This window comes from Vanessa atalanta, chromosome 23 (genome assembly GCF_905147765.1).
Source record: "Vanessa atalanta chromosome 23, ilVanAtal1.2, whole genome shotgun sequence".
Taxonomy (NCBI): Eukaryota; Metazoa; Arthropoda; class Insecta; order Lepidoptera; family Nymphalidae; genus Vanessa; species Vanessa atalanta.
Genome location: NC_061893.1, coordinates 9,557,466 through 9,580,377, shown reverse-complemented (window position 1 = coordinate 9,580,377; position 22,912 = coordinate 9,557,466). Strand labels below are relative to the sequence as shown.

The window sequence follows — 22,912 nt, the reverse complement described above, 5'->3', positions numbered from 1 at the left end:
CGTTTCTGCGCAGACACTCTCTTAATTTCTTAACTGTATTGACAGAGTGCAATTTATTCTGCATATAGGTTTGTTTTATTTAAAAATTTGGGTTTTCGTTTGGTAGTATTATGCAAATTTGTCATCTGTGTTAACATTTCAGGGCGGTCATGGACTACACCGGCGGTATCGGTACTTGGCTATAGACCGGGCACTGGCGGAGGCCGACTCGTCTGATGTCGCAACGGAAACGAGCCGTTTAACAGAAACTGCCAGCAATTAGCTCCCAGTTATCGAACAGTTAAATGCTCTTGCGAAATATAAAATTATTGTTAAGATCTTTGTATAAGATAATATTCGATGTAAGAATCACAGCGCTGATATTTGGCAATAAGTAATCAAAATAGTTCCGGGCTCAACTTTGTTAAAATTAAAAAGAAAACTGCATCATTATATTTTTGAAATAACGAAAACGTTGATTGTAATAAAAACACCTGTATTATTTACACATTAGAATTACCAGTGCCGCAAATAAGGATTAAATCCTGTGAACTCATAACTACATATACCTAATGGTAAATTTAAGGGAAAGGTCTTTGATTCATACATTACCCGCCCCTTGTTCGAAATGATGCTCATTTTTTTCTACACACTAATTTTTTTCCCACACTCGCTCTTCACGTAATTCTCTCCGTAACATTACCTTTATAAAATTAAAAAAAGATATTTTGAGATATCGACTAATATGGTGAGAAGTTCTAAAAAAATATTTTTGAACTCTTTTAATTTATTTTATCTATAAATTATTTGACTGCAATATGATCCAAGTAGTTTCTATTGCTCGTTTATCAATTTATAAGAGAACCATTTCTAAGAGTCGAAAGTAAGCAACCAATATTAAAAAAAAAAAAAAAATCTAAAACGTGCAATGGAATGAAATATACTACTTTTAAATTTAAAGTCAAATTACTCAAAATGAATGTAGTGTGGATTGGATTATTTTCGCAAAAACCGTCTGATTACAAATCTTACAAATGTGTTCAGGTCGCTTTCACTATTTGAGCTCGTCACAACTCACAACGCCTAATAATATCATTTACTACGCCGTCTCATCGCCCCAATAAAGTATTGTTCAGTTTTGAATTATATTTTCAATGACAAAGGAAATAAACGATTTCCAAATTTATTGATGAATATACTTTATTTCGTTTTATGCCTGAGACCTCTAACCGGTATTTGTAGAAGATAATAAGTTCGCTGCGTCAAATTTTAGGTACAGTGAGAGACAGAAACGTAGTATACTAGGAAGTTAATTTGTGATTTTCAAGAAATTCAGGGGTTATCATTGAGGTTGAGGAAGCGGCAACCTCCACATTATTATGTTTTTTACATAACTGCTGCTTCACAGCTATTAATGGTATATTATCAGCAGTGGTGCTTTAAATCACTATTACAGTACAAGTTACGTGAACGATAGGAAATTGTAAAATTCTTCTGGTGGTATTATGGAATATAGGGACGGTAGTAGACAACCAGGCACTACGACGGTTATTTGATTTATGAATCCCAAATATTAATAGTAATAATTATAAATGAAAGCCGCTCACATGGCTCAGCGGACGCGTGCTATTAGATACCTGCTTATACATAATATACGGGCCAGTCTTCGGAGCGTCAATGATCCTATGGTACCTCACTACGACAGAGAGGGTGCGGCTATTTTTAGTGGGTAGTATGTCACTAGATCAAGAATCGTGCATACCTACACTCCGTTTATTGTATTGTCCGCTTTCGTTTACTTCTACCCATAGACAATCTAACATATTTACCATTCCTTGCATCGACAATATACAATATCGACAATAACTAGCCTTGGGAACTAAGATTTATGTTTCTTGTGCCTGTATCTACATTTACATTTAGTTATTTTCTTCCGGGACTGACCTCTGACTTGACTTTACTGCTCGTTTAGAATAATTAAAAGTTAGGTTAGTATTATAAACAACGATTTGTTCTTACATAAAATATCACAATTGCCACACGAATCAAACGAAAGTCGAACTCGTCCGTGTTTGTTGAGTTGCTTCATTTAATTTCGCAAAGTTAAATCAGTGACATTAGCAGCTCAGTCGCTAATAGTTTACACACTTCCTCGTAAAACAGACAAAACAAACCTACGCAGGTTAGGCAAGTAGTCTGCACTTTTGCAATTCTTGCTCGATAAATATTATATTAGGAGTTTTAACATAAATTAGTTACAATTTCTTCATCCACGTGAGGGTCCATTGCACCATCTCAAAAATCTTACTTCCATTTATTTATAAAATGTATTAATACTTTCTATTAATATAATACGTGCAGAATAACGTTAATCTATTCAAATGCATTGTACACGTTATTCTGACCAAAATACTTAATTAATATTGGTATCTGATATGAGCGATCAACGCTACGACGTTTATTGCAAAAATATTTACTGTTAAGGATATTAACCCCTACCAACGTTTATTCGAATCAGTTCAGACCGAAAATCTCATTGGATGTTTGTTTACAAATTTTGTAAGATTTAATAGTTTTAATTTATCTACTTAAGTTTACATGGCTAACGCTAGCTAAACCTTAGTATTCACAACATTTTTCACCACAAAGCCTTCAGAAAAGTCCGCGATAATACCTTCATGTCTTTCATCTAATATTGTTTCGCTCTTAGTAAATATTTTTATCTAAGTATTTCAAATCAGTAAAATTCTATCGTCTATTTACGAAGCCTTTCTATCCAAATATTTATTAATTTTAAATATGTATGTTATCTTGGGCATATAATATGTACGAATGATACTTTAGAAAATCATAAAGTAACTGTATCTACCTATTTATTATTTTCTTGGCGAGCGCAATTTTCATTTTCATTATTAATAAATTGCATTAGTGCGAAACCGGCATGGGTCGCTACTACTGTACCAACAGATAAAACAGTCAACAAATCATTTTAACAATGAAATTTTAAATCCTTAGTGAGCTCGCGATATTCGATGGCTTTTCCTGGCATTTTTTTGGTTGCTTATACCTGTAATTGGCATTTTTTTACCTACGATCATTTTTGTTTCATCCAGTCCAAATGAATTTAAAAATATTAATTTTGATTAATGTTTTAGAATAAACTTATCAAGATATTGTTCAACTTTTGTCGTTTTCTCAGAAATTGAGAAAGTTTGTGAATTAAAGCTTTTGGCGATAAAATAAAATATTACTTTGTAGCCTTTTTGAATTCCCTATTGAGATGTTTATCATGTTATTTCTACGACAAACTTTACTCGTTCATGACATATCATTAAATAGTATAAAACAAAGTCGCTTCCCGCCGTCTGTCTGTCCCTATGTACTCTAAGATCTTTAAAACTACGCAACAAATTTTGATGCGATTTTTTTCAATAGATAGAATCATTTAAGAGGAAGGTTTTTATGTGTAATACATACATATTATAGTAGAAAAACACTAATAATTTTGGAGGTTTCTAAATTGATGTCGTAAATAAACAAATTTTTTTCGCTTACGACAACCCTACGTAATAGATAAAAAAAAATGTTTATTATACTAATTACTACTAAACTATGAATACAGTACTACAGTACTGTATTAAGTACTTTAAAAAGGTCTACATAAAGTCCGCGATGGTATATTATGTTTACCTCTTAGGGATAACCCATACACCAGTAACCATTTTTTATCCTATACATTTTACGAGAGCTATAGCTTATTTACGAAGTGATTTTAAGCAATACAGCATTAATCCCTATCTTAACTAAGCACCTTAAATACATTGTGCATTGTGGCCCTGAACTGACTGACGTTGTATATATACTACATTCTGTAGTATATTTAATATCAGCACTCGAGCGAAGCCGGGGCGGGTTGCTAGTGTTTTACTAGAATGAGAATTAAACATTATTTAATAATTTATTTATTTGCGAACAGGTATGGCCCATTGTTCAGAAAACATATTGGTTGTTTGAAGTGTTTACATTTCATTAAATCTTTTTTTTATACGCGTCTCTGTTATTATTGTTAACTAAAAAAAGAAGGACTATTTAATTTTTTTTTGTACAAAATATGTAGGTGAACGAGCAATTGGGTCACCTGATATTAAGTGGTCACCGTTGCCCATAGACATTGGTGCCATAAGAAATGTGAACGATTCCTTACAGTATCAACGGGCGGGGGTGCCAACTGTATTATCTTGATGTGCGTGATAGCTACGCTTGACACTCGCCAAACGTTACACTACTATACTAGTGTACGTACATTCGTTACAATCGTTTAAATGTCATTTAGTTTTTGAAAACACTTGATATTCGCATTTAATTACTACGAGCAATTAAATATTTGTAATTAAGTAAATTTAGCAATGCGATGAAACTTTCTTATAGCCGAGGATTTAATTTCCGGTGCAAGCAAATATTTTGTCAGGCAGGCTCGCAAACGAGGTCGCAACTCGGCGTGGGGACTTGGGAGTGTATATAGCTCACAAACTTACAAATTATATATTAATTATATATAGAAAGCATTATTTTATATGCTTACTCGCATTTTCTAGTAAATAATAAACTTAGACCGAAATAATGTTAAATTTACTTAACATTTTATTTTGCGTTTAACATAATATCAATTTATTAAATTTTGTATTAAAATTAAGTTTTTGTAGTAAAATTTTCTCTCGGATTTTATACCAGTTACATGCAACCTGAAATTGTGAATTCGTAATTGGTGCTAATGACAACACAATCTCTATGTAACCACTCACACTGCGATCCAAAATGCTACGAGTATATTAAAGACCGGCAACGCTCCTGCAAGCCCCCGGCGCTGATGTCATTGGGAGGTGGTAGTCACTTTCCATCAGGTGAGCTTCCTGCTTCTTTGCCACCTATACCATAAAAAAAGAGTTTATGTTTCGTGTCTGTAGTAGCGCTGGCTCACTCACCCTTCAAACCATTTAATAGAGAATCGATGTTTGGCGGTAAAATGGAATGACTGGTTATGTAGTGACACCTCACGGGCTTGCTCAATGCACTTCCACCAGGCTATACTATTACTTATCGCTGAGTCCTAGACGTGGATAACTTTTGAATAAAATAACATAGGACGGCGCTGTGTCAATATTTCGTGCCTTCTTTTGTTTTGTCTTTTAAATCATTCGAATGTATTTTCTGACATGCGCAGATCGGGCATCTTTTACTCGATCAGACTTCTTAAAGCACTCAGGCAGCATCTAATCGCATCTCGTTAGCATAACCTGCGCGAGCGCAGAGCGCACTCTCCGCCAGTCTATCGCGACGCGCCGGCGCTAGCGCGTGCGCACAACAACCGTGTTTGTCGATTTTCGTATTTACTCTTGAGTGATTTTTTTATTATTCGTGATGCGTTTCGCGGCGTTCGCGCTGCTACTATGGATCGGTAAATATTTTTTAAATGTATTACACCTAATGCTAAAAATTATGTTATTAATTAAATTTAATTAGATCTTGGTTTAATACTTAATTAAATGTGTGGATTACATTTTATTTTTAAACGCGTTTATTGACTTGATACAAGTCAGATATTAAAGTAAATAACGGAGTCTCGTAATTAATTTTCATTCGCAATAAACTGGCCGTTCCGGACCTTTGGAATCGTAACAATACAATAAGTTATAAGAAAACTCAATCAATTCTATTAGGAATCTAGAAAATACTCAGAAAGGAGAGCAAGAAAAATTACGTGGTATAATAAACTACTAAGATATATTGGTATAATCAATGCAGAAAAAGCGTAACGTTAATTGAAGCGTTTCATTTAAGTCTCGTTTTAAGTTTTATTTAAAAATACATTCTAAAAACTGTCTAATTCGGTCTTAGCGGAATTAGTATAGTAGCAGATTAATTATAATTGATGATATTCCAATATCGTTGATTGCAGGAAATATATGAAAGCAGTTTTTATCCAGTTTTTTTTAACAATATATTATGAAGTTGCTGAGGACGGTCAAAATTATTACATTATTTACTCCGATAATTGTTCGAAATAATAGATTCTTAATATTTAATCTGAAATGAAAAATTAAATTCTCAAAATTAAATTTTTCATGGCATGAAAAGTTTATTCGAAGCAAGATCTAGGTATTGATTACAAATAACTTTAAACGGATACGAACCGCTGGTTTTGTAAAAGTAGTCCGCTGGGCGGCGCCGAACTATCGCGTGTATTAGCCTACATTTATTGGGAACTTCTCAGTGCGCTGCTTTAATACTTGCGACACAATGGGATTAGATATTGGACATTAATAAGCTTTTATTTCGTTCACATACAAATACGAATGATGGCTTCAAACACAAAATTTAAACAAATTAATCGTATAGCAATTTTCGATTCCAGGCATTCTAAAATAGGCTCCACTAAGTAGTTTGCAAAAATGTGTAGATATTCAAAAAAGTAGATTTTTGCATTTGCTAAAATTTAACTTTGTTTCGTTAAACTTGACAGATTCCAGTAAAATTAAGTTGTTCGCAAACTATTCTGCTGAGCGCAGGACCCCCGTAACAGTCACGAGGAAAGTTGACCGCGGCACTGCTGCCTATTAATTACGTCACAAGAATTTACTGTAGTTTGCTATCGGATCGAAGTTTTAAAGTAGGTATAAACCTTTAATTTAAGGCAGCTCTATCGTTTCGTGACGCGCAGGATTAGTAGGAGTATAAATGTGAGCTCGTACAATTACTTACGACTGATGGAAGTCAAAACCTAATGTACGTAGTAAAAAGTTTACCGGAAAATACGTCTCCCAAGATAGTTCTTATTGTGTGTCTGTCTGTGAGTAACGGTCCTAAGCTGCGATTGGTTATAAAGGGATAACGGTGTTGCGGTAAGAGTACTTTATGAGATGTCGTAACTCGTAATTATTACGTCATTTTAGCAAATAAGAAAATAATTAACGTTCGAAGTTCGAGCACAAAGTTCAATGACAAGCGATCACCGCGACCTCACTGAAATGTTACAGACGTGATGACTCCGAGAGATTAATTTAATTTCACATTTATAGTGAATAAATTATATATATTATACGAGCTGCGTCCCCCGGTTTCGTCCACGTTACATTTGGAATGTTCTCGCCCATACAGCTTGTGGTCTCTGCTCCGCTCCTTGGGGTCGAATCATAAAGTTGTATTGCCTACAACCTTCCCGTCTACCGGACAGTTAATTATTCAAATTAGACGGTTAGTTCTCGATGTCAGTTCGTACAAACATACAATCTGTGCACTTTTTAATAAAAATATACATATTGACCACTTTTTGTGGCATCTATTGAATATATTGGTAACATATAATTGTACATTTTATTATTACACGTCGGTTTACTGCGTTTCTTGTCGATTTTTATCGGTTTAATTTACATTTCGAAGAGCTTCTACGAGTATAACATTTGATTAATATTGAGTGTTCCGTTTACCATCTAACGTCCGACAAAGGTTTTCCGTCGAAAAATTCTCAGTAACAGCCCCGTGTCTGGATGTTGGGAGTGTGTACACTCCCCTGACTCGGAAAGCACGGAAAGCCGTTGGCCTTGCGCCTGATCTCCTGCAGGTCGTGTCGGAGGTGAGGGAACACAGAGCGCACCTGTGTTTGCGCACACACTTGGGTACTATAACAATCCCTGCGCTGTTGGCTGGTCTAGATTGAGATCGCCCGTTTTGAGCAAAATCGGTCAGGAAGAGTTCGATTGAGAATCTAACCGCCATCACATAACCGTCTGAAATAATATTGATATTCTAAAAATTTTATTCATATTTAAAAAAATGTAAGTGTTATTATTGTTACGGTACTAAGAGACGCATGAAATTAACAATCTAAGGCGCAGCCGCAGCGAGATGAAAGTCACGAACGGTTTCGGGCAGACGTGTTTCGGTTCCTTTGCGTAAACTTTTATTTTCTAAAACGGATCGATTACAATTACTGTTGAGAAGTTGACGCTTTCAAATTAATCTACGTTGCCGATTGTTCAGATTTTAAACAGAGTCGCCGTATTACGACTGTATTATACATGAAAAATGTAATTAAGTTTTATACAGCAAAAGAAGTTATTTCACGAGAATTATTCATACACATAAAATACTCGTGTGAATTTGTCGCCAGTGATTAATAAATTAAGATATTTATTTTTAAGATTATAAATATCATATAATTTTACGATACGATTTTGATGCTGATACAAATGCAAATATTATTTATGTGTTTTCTAATGGAGAATACGCAATATAAACAAATACGTTTATGTTTTTAAAAATGTTTTACTTGAAAAAACACGAAGGTCATATTTTAACGGAATAAAGCTTTATTTTAATAATTTAAATAAATAAGACATTTATGATATTTTTGTGTCTCGATAAATAAATATTAAACCGCGAGTGAGGCGACCACGTACGGACCCGACCGTACGGAGTGTTGCGAAACTCGTATGGGGTTACCTATACTGTCCTGGTACACACCGCATGCACTTGGTACATTCGTGGCTTCGCGAAATGAATTATAAACGCTAATGAAGAACTCGAACACTAAGTGGCGCTTGCTCGGCTCAACACACGAGAGACATACGTGTTCCGTCCACTGGATCATTGCATTCTTGTTTATAGTCATATAAATAGGAACAATACCAGAGAGTCGTGTGTATCTTTGAAAGATTTGACCTTCATTGTGGAGTTGTATTGTGTAAATGTTGTAAAAGTGAGTATGCGGAAAACGGTATAAAATACGAGTATACGGAGTTACGAGGGCGAGGATTTGAAAAAAGATGATATTTTAAAATATTGTAGCGTTAGAAGTGCCGTCGGTGCATATTTTAATATTAACAACTTAACGCCAAATGTCGGCGTATGTAAATAGAGTCGGCGCTGGCACAAGTGTAACGGAGTCGAGGAGGAGGACCGGGAACGAACATGACATATGTTTTAATTTCGTTCATTATCAACAGCTTTACTGCTTCACTAAGAGTTCAGGTAGAACAACAATCCCTGTATTTAAGGAATTTCTCATTTAGTTTTATTTTCTTCTCCCATTATATAAGGTGTCAACTAGGAGAGAGGATAACCGATCGACAAGTGGGGAAAACATATCTAAACACTCACCTTTACAAAATCAATAGTAAATTGATAATTTAGGGAAATGTTCCGCTGGTATACTTATACACTGGTATCTTTTTGTTGTATCTGTGTGTTACAAAGCGTGTAAGATTTATTCCGTAGCGGTTTTGAAAATCAATTACAAAATAAAGCTATGTCGAATTTCGTACAATCAGTATTATAAATAATAAAAGGAATTGCTGATTTAATATCTTAAATAAACGCCGGAATAGACCGCGGGCCTCTCGTGTTTCGCGACAGTATCACGAGTGGCGGCGCCAACATTCCTGCTTTTTGTCTTTTCGTTGGTGTTTACGAGCGACTATCGCCAGGCGATGCAACGTTGTCAGGACAGACAAGGGCATCACTACCGTAAGCTTTGATTTGATGTTTGATATTAATTGACGTCAACTGAAGGCATCCATTACGATTAATGTTGTTAGAATCCAGGGAACCTTATTACGGTACGGCCAGGTTTTACCGTAATAAAGATCCCTGTGTCTCAAGCTTAGACAAGCATTATTGAGGCGTGCAAGTTTTCAAAATACGATTTTAGAAAAATTTAGGTTTTTTTTTTATTTTGATCTACTCGTTATGGTGTGTCGAATCTTGCAACAGAATTATAAACCAGTTCCACCACCGAGCTAAAATTGTGTACACAGTTTGAATTTTTTGATAATGTTGACGTAAAATTTTTGTACATAAATTAAATAGAAGCTCTATGCAAAAGTTTTAAAATTTTTAATTTTCGTGATGGATTAATTTATAAACAGAATAGCGCTTCGTCCAGTTTTAAGTGAAAACGAAAATCTCTATGAAAAGGTTTGCAGCGAGACGTCTGGCGCGCGACAAAGTGTTCGTTATCGACGACTGCGATTGCTTTACTGCGTCACTCACTGGAGCGATTGCTAGTATCGGAAGTAAAGCCGATCAAGGTTAAGGAAAGGCGACTATAAACCCTCAACGTTATAAAGGGAATGTCGCTTGTAATTCCAGTGTGTTAGAATAACTGAGATTTAAATTGGAGTTCTTAGAATTACTTGAGGTGGATTGAGGGTTATGCCTACATATCAGTATAGTATATGTAGGTACATTTATATAAGGGATGTACTTAATTACAAATATATTCTAATTATTAGTAATTAATAATGCATTTTTGGGTTTACTTTACTACTTATAGCCTATCCCAATGGAAGTAGGGAAAAAGCTGTTTGCTAATAACTCAGCTATGTTGTGCACTACTAAGAGCTTATTATTAATATATCTCTATATATTTGCACACTTAACTACTTATTTCCACTTTAATTTAACTTCCAAAGTGAATATCAGTTTAATCAAGCTCTCCACCAATGATATCGCGTCAATTTGCTGTCAAATGTTGTATATTCGGACTCTTTCTTGTTATGGTTGGGATAGAGTATACGTGAAGTCAGTTGCATACCTTTTCCAAGAAAAGGATAGCCTTAACCCACTTGTGGGACACTTACAGGCTGTTAAAATTAAAAAAGAGTGCGCATAAGTAATGTGAATAACATATCCTGTATGAGCGGCTTGCCCAGATTTGAACCCGTAATCTTCTGTGGCTGTCTCATCTCCGTGTACTGAGCATTTGGATGAAAACGGATATATTTTATGCGTCATCTTCATTCGTTAATTCATTGCAGACGATCAATCAAAGCGTGACCTTCGCCTATCCACCATAACTTTCACAATCGTCGATTCCCACGACGCGACGCGGAGTCGAGAAAGGCAAACTAATTATAAGAAATTTAATTCAAATTAATTGAATCGATGTTCACGTCTTTGTGAACCGAATACAATTCTTTGCGAACACAAAAAATATTTTCAAGTAAAAGTGACGAATACAATAATATTTTTTATTTACTCGATAATCAGCACGAAGCAAAATCGAAGTGAACGTAGACCGCGGTTGGTGAGCCTTTAGCTGAACTGTTGAAAATATTATTAGTATGGGAATATTTTTTTATTTTCTTTTTAAAAAAGTCACATGATAGTATTGTAAGCATATATCGCGCAGCACAAACATGAACCCCGGGAAAGGTCATTGCGAGTTAGAATGATCATAATACTCATATTATTTCTATACCAGGGTACAGTTGTGTCTCGTTACCAATGCTTCAAAATGTAACAATATTAGTATCATCATAAAAACGGTATTATGTTATACTGTAAGCAAGTAACGTGCGAGGCCGGGAATAAACCGTGCCGTTGTAGAAATCGCCAAAGATCGACTCAAAAGTGTTCTAGATGTGTGATAACAGGCACCGAGCGTGCCACTCGGCCACATCTATCGGTCATAGCGATCCGCATCCATTGCCGGTCCGGCTCGCAGTTGTTTATAAAACGAGCTATAAGCTCGGCAGTGTACGGCGGCGCATTCCTCGCAACCAGTGGGTCAGAGGCAACGGTACTCGCAGCGGTCCATCGACATTATCCCACATCGCTCGTTCTTGTTTAATATTACGAGCGTTTGATTAGAAAGGATTGTGAAAAGTTTTTACTACCTTCGTTCACATCGGTTGTGTAACAACCTTGGTAACTGCATAAGTGAACTCTTGATTTAATTTAGGGTTAAGCATTATGCAAATATTCATCTTTTTATTTTTATATTTTGTAACATTAAAAGTTACGAAAAATCATTGCAAAGAGAAACAAGAAGATGTAACTGCGTGTAGTCAAACGCATACTCAGTTAAAATATTTGTGATGAGACAGTCCCTATTCTCTGAGCTGAAGTAGAAACCACGGTATTTTACCTATGTATTTATAAATTTTATGCGCTTTTGTACTAATAATAAAATAAAATATTGTTTTACAACACTTTGTATAAGTTGGCGTGGTTAATACTCTTTTTTATGAAAAAATCACTTCGACTAAAAATTCAAAGTTTTATAAATCTCTCCATTTATATTATGTGTATGTAATTTTTACAATTATTAAAAAAAAAAACAAATTACATAAGAATTAATTAGTGCTCAACATGCTAAAGAGTTCGTTTTTGTTGATTAACTTTGTTTAGACTCTTGAATTTAATTTAAGAAAAAGGAATAACTACTGAGTCTCTTTTTTCTACAGAGAGAAAGATTCGCAAGGGCTCCGCAATAGGTAGCCAATAGCTCAACAATTAGTATTTTGTTCTGTAAACACATCACAGACGTATTTTAGTATAATATAATATTCTTAAAGGAAGAAAGTATCTCGTATACTTAAAGATAATAATGAAAAGTCTCTCGACAAGACAAATTCAAACTACAAGCATTCGAGGAATGTCACAAAGAGCCAAGACTGGGGCAAGAAGGGACGGTATGTGGGCCCTCAAAGATGCGATGAAGCTCGTTTCAAATTGCACGAGTCTAAGAGTTCCAACTACACACACTAGCAGATACACTCGTATACAACAGCGGCGCTGAGAAAACCAATCTCGTACCGGGTTACGTGTTATGTAAATTTTTGCTTTGTTTCGAATATTGTATAACGAACTTCTCTTCCCAAATAAAAAAGCATAAAGCCAATCAAATGTAAAAAGAGTCATTCAAGCCTCATAATATAATCATACGTTACACAAGCGCGCGGTATTGTCGACGAGTTTCCCAACGCGGTGGGAACCGCTGTCAGGCAGCTGTTGCGACACAACGCTCCTCTTGTGTTGGTGACATTAAAAATTATGTGAAATGAGGAGTAATACGTAATAATGTCCTTCGGCACAGATAAGGAGGTTAAGGACACATGTCCTCCTCCGCTAATAAAGTAGTATTAGATTTATAATTCATAACAAAATCCTGTGTTAATTAATTATTCTTTTCCACCGCCGCTACATCAAGGAGGGTTGGAGGATAGACACAAGGCCAAATTTCAACTTACACGTGCAGGTCTCCTCCGATGTTTTCCATCACCGCCGAGCGCGAGAAATACGAAAAACATGAAAGCAGAATGTACTCGGACTCGAACCCGAAGTCTTCGCTTAAGATTCACGTGTTATAGTTCAATGAGTCCACTCAAAACAAAATAAACGTTAAGCTATTATCGTAATTATTGACTTTAAAATGTAATGTGAATTGTTCTTTTGTTAATTTCATTTGACTCGTATCCGTCTCGCGGCAACTGCGATCCTAAAGTAGAATAATGTAGGTATTTTTATTTGACAAAATTATTCAAAAGTTATTGTTTGGCGGTGATACCGCATTCAGTAATGCCTTGTAATACATACAAGGGGTGTAAGACGCGACTTACACTTTTTACGATATAATACATAGAGTATATGTCGAAGAATACTAGTATGTGGATGCTATTAGTCTGCTTATTTATTCGTCGGCTCTCTAAAGTTAATAAATAAAAAGCTCTTTGGTTAGTAACGAGGTTTATATTAAAATCCAGAAGACAAATTATGTTTATTTTTTACTAGATTTTTCTTCGTCTAATGTATTCGAAGTGTACATATATTCAGAGTGTCATTATTTGAGGCGTTTCATGAAATAAAGATACTCAAGAATCATATTTATGTATTGTATATTTACATGACTAATTAAATGGTTTCTATCGTTATCGATGAACTCCTTAAAGTATAAAAAAATCTCTGAATAAAAAAAACTATACGCTGTGCAGTATCTGTTTAAAAAGTCGGTAAGTCTGTAACGAGCGAAGTTGTCAGTTCAGAAGTTAGTGACTTACCGCCCTCGGTTACTGAGGATAGAAACTCCGTCACCGCGTACGATCATAAAATTATACAACATCACATAAAGGGAATTGGCAGTAGTGATTTTTTATAATATAACTTCAAGTTGCAATATGTAATAAACAAAAATTACAAATTGGCTGAAAGGATTTTCTTTTAGTTTATTTATTTCTATAATTATTTAAAGCCATGTATAGTTTAAGTCTATGGTACTGTTTGATTATATCCGCCCATCAGCATTTGACAGGTCCACTTCTGAACATAGACTCCCCTACTCGTTGTCACTCTGAGTTCAGCGGTTTCCCAATGTCCCGAAGGCTACTACTACTAATCTCAAGAACCGTTAATCTGGTATAAATAAATATTCCAAAAAGCTGAGCAGTAACTACAGAAGTCAACAATATCAGTGTCAACCTGTGCCGCCGGTGATACCTCGGGACACACGCGAGGACGCTTGTAAATAACGAATTGATTTAAGATGTGTTAAACAGGTCTACAAATCGAGATCCTGCGTGGTATCAGACCGCCCGGGGATCTAATCATTAGCAATTCGATCAAATTTCATTTTAACTAAATTATAACTTTACAAAACTAGTAATTATAATACGATACTTTGCAAAGAACACCTGCTCGCTGACGTAATTATTTATAAATATACACTTGATTAATGATTAAAATAATGTCACAGTAATTTTTCGCTTCTAAACATTATATATATTTATTAATTAATTTTGTTTTAATGTAATTTATAATTGTTACCATATTCCTTAAATAAATATTATGTTAGTTACTATAATTCTCTAAAGGTATTCGACGTTTTTGCAGACTCGGTTCAACGAAGAGACTGCAACTTAAGATAACCAGAGAGTCATCAATTCCCTTCGAATGCATTCTTCGAAACCGTAGCACGACTCACTCCGGTAGAAACAATTGATACAAAGTTACTTCAAAGATCAATAAGCTTTAAATGTATTGAACGCGTTGAAGTCTTTCTCAAGATAAATAATCATTATCGGAATTCTTATCAACGTTCTCGTAGATGTAACTTTTATGTTATATACGATATCCAAGAGCACTAGTTTTACGATTGAATAGTATTATAGAAATGCAAAGTTTTAAACGAATTAATATTTAATTATTTCAGTTTAAAGCATGACATACTTAGTGCTCATAAAGTTATTCTTGTAACGGACGTTTTCAAATCACGTCGGCACGTCGCTCCACTTTACGATTATAGAAACTGAAGTCTCCTTAAACAATTCAAGCATTCCTGATAAATAACCTAAGTAAAATTATAGTAACAAAATTTAATAAAAAAGGTTTTTTAAATTCTTGTCCGAATATTATTTAAAATATCATAAAACTTGTAACTATGACATAAGTACAGCCGGCACTACGTGAGTCCGTCGCACGTCACACATTCTCGTTGCACGAGCGCAAGTGCAGTAATAACACAAGAATTCGTAGAAAGTGAGTGCGAGAAAGTACCGGAGCGACGAGACACTCTTAGATTATTTAATATCGTCACAAGCTCGGACAGGCGACAGCAGACGAGAGGCGAGTTTCAGTATTTACAGCCTCCGCGACGGCAGTCAATTGCATCTTATTGCTTTTCATTGTTAAAATAATATACCTAAACTTTGTGAACGATTGTATGATACATTACTTATTTCAATAATTTACCGTAATGAGACCAATGAGCCTTAAAAGATCCAACTGTTGACTAAAAAACTGTAGGGCAAAGGTCCGTAAGACAAAATAGTACCAAATTAATCCATATTTCGGACATCTCGACAAAATTCTAAATTTCACCCGCACCACTTAGATGTCCGTAAATCCACAACAGCGCGATTTTTAAAGCATTTTCTGCCTCGCACAACCACTCTGTGGAACCAGCTTCCGCCGGCGGTTTTTCTGAACCGATACGATTTGGGAACATTCAAGAAAAGAGCGTACTTATTTCTTAAAGGCCGGCAACGCACCTGTAACCCCCCTGGTGTTGCAGATGTCCATGGGCGGTCGTAATCGCTTTCCATCAGGTGAGCCTCCTGCTCGTTTGCCGACTATAACATAAAAAAAAAAAATATTTTACTTGTTTACGAATTAAGCTTTTCCTAAATGATTTTCTCCAAACTTTTAAAAGATATTTATGGTATTACATAAAGCTTTGTGTACTTTGAATACTCAAACATCCCATACAGCTGGATTATTACAATTACTGCCAGCTACGAGGACAATAAGAACCTGCCAACTTATTCAACATTCTCTAAGATATCATGTATTTTAAATATGATATAATTCGTAACGCAATGCATAGACATACATATATTATTACATATATTTATTTTAACGAGCATATCGTTTAAATATTATTTTTATGATATGTAATAATAAACTGAGCAAAAATATTACGCAATACAATTAAGATGAGTAACATTTACAAAAAACAAGTCTGTCTTAAAGTGAAGCCGAAGAAGTCCTGCGGACAATTAGTTGTGGTGTTATAAAGAAATGCTCGTTTTTGCTCGCGGTTACATCACACACATTCACCTCGACGCCGGTGACTTTCCACATTGACGATCACTCTCTCTGATAGCAGTGAGATATGTCCACAGAGAGCGCTTTGTTATTATATACACGTTTCAGAGAGTAAATAGCAAACGTACTAGCTAACGAGTAAAAGCAACTACATAGTCGAAATATTATAAATAATATAAAAAATATATGTGTACAAAATGTGCCAAGTATTATACAATATATAATGATAGAGTAATACTGTCTCTTTGGTACTTGCTTGATAAAATCAGTATTGAAAATTTCAGCAGTTTTTTTTTAATAATGACCACGGGGCGAATAGTATTAGGAATTCATCGAAGTCAAAACGTCATATTGCCTTTCACGAGTCATGTTGCCCTGAAATTATGATTATTTGTGTTCAGTTTTATACAATTTATTACTTATACAGAAACAAATAAAATGAGATTTAGATAGATAGATAGATAAAAACTTTATTGCACACAAACATAAACAGGAAAAAAAAAAACAGTAATAACAAATATAGGTAAAAGAAAGTGGTGTACAAGGGCGGTCTTATTGCTATAAGCAATCTCTACCAGACAACCCGTAGTAGTAAAGAAGCAAAGTCAAAATATATGGGTAGTGCAAATAATAATAAGAGAAGCGAAGGTAATCCAAACAATTATAAAAACCTAACTACATACATACATACATATATATATACATACATACATACATACATATACGCATAAATACATACAAATATACTAAATATATATAAATATACTTATAATATATACAAAATGAATTTAAGACATACATATAATGCACTGTAAATTTAAAGATCATCAACTTTAAGTAAATAATAATTGAATAAACGATTTTTAAAGGAGTTTATAGATTCTGACTGGCGAATATCTGAGGGGAGAGAGTTCCAAAGCTTGGCAGATTTAGCTGTGAAGGAATTGCTAAAATAATTGGAATGACAGGTCGGTAACTTAAGGCGATTGTCATTCGTATCCACAAACTCGGCAGATGAGACGATCTTTAAGTCAAGTGTCGAGGGTGTGCAATTGGGAAAAAAGTGTGTTGCATCAGTCGAAAGTAATGTAAAATTGAGGCTGCTTATTAAGTTTTTAAGACGCTTGGCACGTGAATCATTTTTAAGGACGCACGTGTTAAAGTCACCCAAGATGATAGAGTGGTCGACAGTAGGACTATATAGTTCTAGTAGATTTTCCAAATGTTGAAAATAGTCTATAAGTAATGAAGGGCTGTAGAAAACGCCGAGCAGTATCTTTTTGGAGCCAAATATTAGTTCCAGAAAGATATGCTCGGAGAAGGTCGAGTATTGTGCTGGTGATTTGTCGATAATCGTAAAAGGAATATTGTTGCGCAGGTAAATTGCAACACCGCCGCCACCTTTTCCCACGCGATCATTTCGAATGAGGTGAAAATTAGGTAAAGAATAATAGGATGAAGGTAAATTAGGTTTAAGAAACGTTTCAGACACCAAAATAGCATGTATATTATCGTTGTTAAAAGAGGAAACAAAGTCTGCATAGTGTGAGGGAATGCTTTGAGCATTAATGTGAACAACATTGAAGTTTCTAGGGTAAGGAGAAAAGGCAGAATCAAGGAGAGAAGAAAGAGGCACAGAAGCACTATGAAAACTATTATCAGATGATGAGGAGAAGGAATGAAAGTTGTTATCGCAATCAGAATCAGAATTAACATTACTTTCGTTTAAACTCATAGAGGTAATAATAATACGTTTATAAAAATAATAATAACAGATAAATAACTAAGCGCTGAATAAAAATAACAATAAACAAATACGTAAAAAAAATATATATATATAATTTATTTAATATTATTTATAATGAACGGCCGGTCTTCACCCACCAGTTGCACGAGAGAGATTGCTTAAGGTTTAAATTAACCTCAGAAAACTAATAACAAACTTAAAAGTTAAAAATAAATAAAAAATAAAAAAATAATATTTTACAACAAAAACAAGAATCACAATAACAACAATAAAAATATATATAAAGAATTTTAAATAAAATTCTGTTAAAACAAGATATCTAATTCAATCTTCAGTCAATTTAGTTGTCTATGATATCTATATCTATGACACTTTAAAATCAAATATTGTAAAAGGACTTGCGTCCAGAGCCATAAAAATCGTCAAATACATTTGACGTTAAATGTCAAATAACTCAATGTTGACTCGATGTAAACAACATTGAAATAACATTGAATTAATACGAGGGTGTTAAATTTAGAGCATAATCTATCTTACTGGCAAAGTAAATTAAGAATAAGTTATGTAAATTATTATTGAATCTTACTTGAGGTCGTCGTTAACACGGGTGACATTACAAAACAAAGATCTAATTTAAATTCAAGTCTCAGTTTAATTAATTTTACAAAATGTCAAAGTAATTTACGTCACGTGTTACTTCGAACAACTGAATAATTTAAACATTTCCGTCAATAACGCACGAGATGATATTTTAATGTTTGATTGCATAAATAAAGTCGCCGAAACCGTATTACAAATGACAGTGACTGTTGTAAAATAAAACTTGGATAGTAATCAAAATACAATTATCACTGCAGTTTCGTAAACGCAATTATATTAAACGTTTTATGTTTTATAATAATGGCTCTACTCTTTAAGGAATACATGTATGAATACTTACATACTGAGCTGCGTCTATATATATGTGTAAAATATATATGTTGGCAATTTTCCTTGTCAACACGTAATGGACTTAAGTTGTTAACTTTGTTACTAAAGATTTTGCGTATACAGAAATTGGCAACAACATATTTCTTTGGAACACGTTTACGATCGCGTGGTCCAGTCTACATTGAAATGACTCCTGATTAAAATTAGAATGCTTAAATACAAATATATTCTTATTGATGTTTCACACGCTCTTTATAGATTTGCATAAGATATTTACTATCTCAGAGCGCGCCACAACTGCCGAATGAAATGTTTTCATCATAGAGATATAACGATGAAAGTTTATTTATAGTTTTCTTTTGTACGAAATACTTTTAGAAGTATAGTGTGCAGTTAGTATCGAATGTGAATACCTTTTTATATTATCATTACAATCATTATCAATGTACAGAATATTTTAAATTTATAACATTTAGTTTACGGGCATATAAGCAGTCGTTACGGGGTTGTCTATGGCTTGAGATATGTGCGAGAGCAAGTGTGAAGAGAGCATAAAAACAGCGTCAAAAAACTGAATTTTACAAAAGGGAGCTCGTAGTTTCAGCAATGCATTTGGGTTCGTTAGCACGTATTCAACGCCTATAGCTTTCGACCTTTGCATTTTCAATACACGGATTAAGCTAGCTCACCGAGCGAAATTGTACTTTACTGCGCAAAATTAGAGCTCAAATTCGATGATTATTTTGTCATTAGAAACATACGTCCAACGCCCTAAGAATAAAGCCATGATATGAAAATATATGCACGTACGTATCATGTAGCCGTCGAATATTGCCGACCAGAAATATGAATTTGTATTTCATGACGACAAAAATAGAGTTTATATTCGACTGCAGGATTTTTAGAATTGTCAGTTTTTAAAACAGCAGTGATTGAGAATTGCTGATTGGGTTTTACGAATTGATTTCTGATGAACGTATTGTCTCTCCTCACTACAAAGGTACATCTCATCGGATGAAAGGCATTTGTACTGAATTCACATTATTTTCATATTAAATTAGTGGCGAATAAAATATGCATATAAAACGTGTAATTGAATTGAAATTTTCCATAATGTTTCTTCGAGCGGAATAGTTTAATATAAATACAGTTATAAATCACAGTGTTGGCTGAGCTGACTGACGTAGCAATCGAATATATAATTAAAATCTAAGCGGAAGATCTTTTGCGGTCATCGTATTAGAGTAAAAGTGAAATAAAAACTCGTCAACTTCCCACCGTTGTGCGGAGGACTCTTCTCTTTCTTAGAAGCTCATTTCATCACTTCATCACAATTGTAGTGGAATTCACGGGAGACAGAAGTTAATCCGTTATTGCATGTTTCCGCTTTGTGTTTGTCTTTCACCGCCGCGCGCGAGACAAATTATAAACACAAATTAAGTACGAGGACACAAAGTGTCAGCGGCGCTCGCCCGCATTTGAACACGCAAAAAGTTAAGATCCACTCCCTTGGAGCTCTCCCAGCTTTTTATCAAATATTTAAGTTTTGACTGAAGCTTAGCTCTGTTTTAATCTTGACCATCTTATATAATAATGTCTTGTTAACCAAAATGCTATCACATTTGAGAGGCATCTTATTAAGGCATCGTGCTTATGTCTTCTATATAAACACTTTTATAACTTATATGATATTATTTGTGTTTAGGTCATCTCCGGAACCAATGAGTAAATTTGATTTTTTTTTACTAACAGATATCTAATTTATTTCTGAGTGATATCATTCTTAAAATTAATAAATAGCAACCGCGCTTAGCCAAGGTGTTACGTCACTCACACGTACATTTTAGAATGTGTCCATAAGGAAAGATCTTCCCGTAAAGTTTTTTATTAATAAATAAAATATGAATAATTATAATATAATTGTGTAGCCATTAAATGTGTCGCTGTTCTCATAAAGATTCATTATATTCGACGACACTCGTAACAACAGCCGACAGTCTCGTTGTTATTAATTTTCATCAAGAGTTACAAGTTGACGATTGAAACGTTTACAAAGGCTTCATTAATGAAGGAATTTATTGGACGCTTCTAACTTCGTAAGCGGATAAACTATAAGTGACGCATTTTTTTTGTTTATTTGAAACCAAAAGTGGTTAACTTATGATTTAACAGAGACAGTACAAAATATATTATTACACGTAAATTATAAACTTGTTTTAGTGAACAGAAGAAAATTTTTATACAGTTTTTAAAAATTTGAATGAATAGGATGATTACACGCTCACGTTTGACGACGAAGAATCTCCTCTCAGTGGAATCTATGTAGATTCTAGTAGATGTAGTTACATTCATATACGATTAAAAAGTGCTTGTAAACGCTTGAATAAAGTATATTAGGTTAATTTTTATATACAAATATAGGGCTTAACATAACGAAGCTACGGAGACCAATCGATATACACAATGTGCAATCGTAAACTGAATCTCTATCTCCGATAATCTTTATTTAACTGAATGTTTTTCAAGAACCGTTTAAGGCCGTGTCACTTTCCTGAGAGCACTTTCAAAGACGGGCCGACGTAATGCGTTAGACGTACAGTTACGTGTCTGTGATGAATTACTCGCATTGCTCTGAGCACGTCGCGGGCAATGTAGGGCGAAATACTTATATGTCACATCGTGAGTAGTGAAATGTGATAATGTATTTTGAAGGAGATTCATAATTGTAAGTACGAACACCCAACACTCCGCATCGAACACGTTTGGTGTAAGTTCAATGTTTAATCATGTCAGTGTGGTGTGTGTGTTTGTTAGTCAAAGATTTGACTATATAATGTATTTTATGTAAAAATACTGTACAACACTAAATACCCCACAGCTGGACAAAAGCAAGTTCCTTCACTACTCAGTACCAGAAATATATATATATATATGAAAGACAATAAAACTAGTTCGTGTATTATTAAGTGTCGGAGCGTGTAGCGAGGGGCGCGGCGGGTGCGGAGGGTCGCCTCTCAAATGTCCTCCGATCACCTCGCTCCAGATACGCTCTGAACTTCATAATGATATATAACTTAGCGGTTAAGATGAATTAATGAATGTCGACCTGACACACTTATGCCGTTGTTATTCCATTGAGCTTCGATTAACATTTCATCGGTCCTACGTTCAAATATAAATATAAGAGAGCATAACTCGTAGATTTTGATCTTCAACTTATTAATATGAGAGCTACCTTACAATGTAGCGTCTTTCGTTATATTGAGAAATTCTGTAGTCTCGATAAAGCCTGACGCATCCCGTTTGAACATTAAAAGTACATTAGTATCTTGTATTTAATAAAAAACAAGCAAATACAACGAAAGTGTAAGAAATATTATAAAAAAACGATAAGATATTATTGAAGGCGTTCATGGGAAAGTAATTTATCACTTAACTGTAAGTGTGTAAGCGTGTCTGTCAGACGCAAAGCACAGAAATGTGATCTCTCTTTCTACGATCGAAATAAACGAATGTGTGTGAGTAACGAAATGTTCGAGATCATTTAGGGAGGAAGAGAAAGCTACTCATAGCGAGGACAATCTTTTCCTGCTTATGAAATTACGTATATTTACGTATTTTTATGACTTCAGCGCGTTGCACGCCTTAAAATGTTCTCATATTTTATGTCACAATCGTGTTAACTCAATGAAATGAAAACATTTGTATTCTATAACTTTTATTCGTCAAGCGTTACGATTTAGAAAATAAATTCTATCGAGAAAAACTGAATAAAAAATAAGTTACATGTATTAAAAGTTTGTATATTGTAGTTTAGTTAGTTTAAGCACTTGTTTTTCGCGTGAACTCTTAACTGTTCCTAGACTTTGTAGTAGT

The 22,912-nt window shown here is 34.4% G+C and overlaps 1 protein-coding gene across 7 annotated transcripts in view; it reads left to right on the top strand.

Annotated features, from left to right (window-relative positions):
* The first annotated feature begins 5,300 nt into the window (after positions 1–5,300).
* Positions 5,301–22,912, top strand: part of LOC125073203 (protein Skeletor, isoforms B/C) — a 72,712-nt gene continuing 55,100 nt past the window's right edge. For 6 of the 7 annotated variants that reach the window (XM_047683930.1, XM_047683933.1, XM_047683934.1 and 3 more), the window contains exon 1: positions 5,301–5,434. In XM_047683930.1, coding sequence (XP_047539886.1) covers positions 5,398–5,434 — 37 coding nt within the window. In that variant the 5' untranslated portion in view covers positions 5,301–5,397. The remainder of the gene's footprint in view (positions 5,435–22,912) is intronic. The other variant, XM_047683932.1, reaches the window with a different exon arrangement.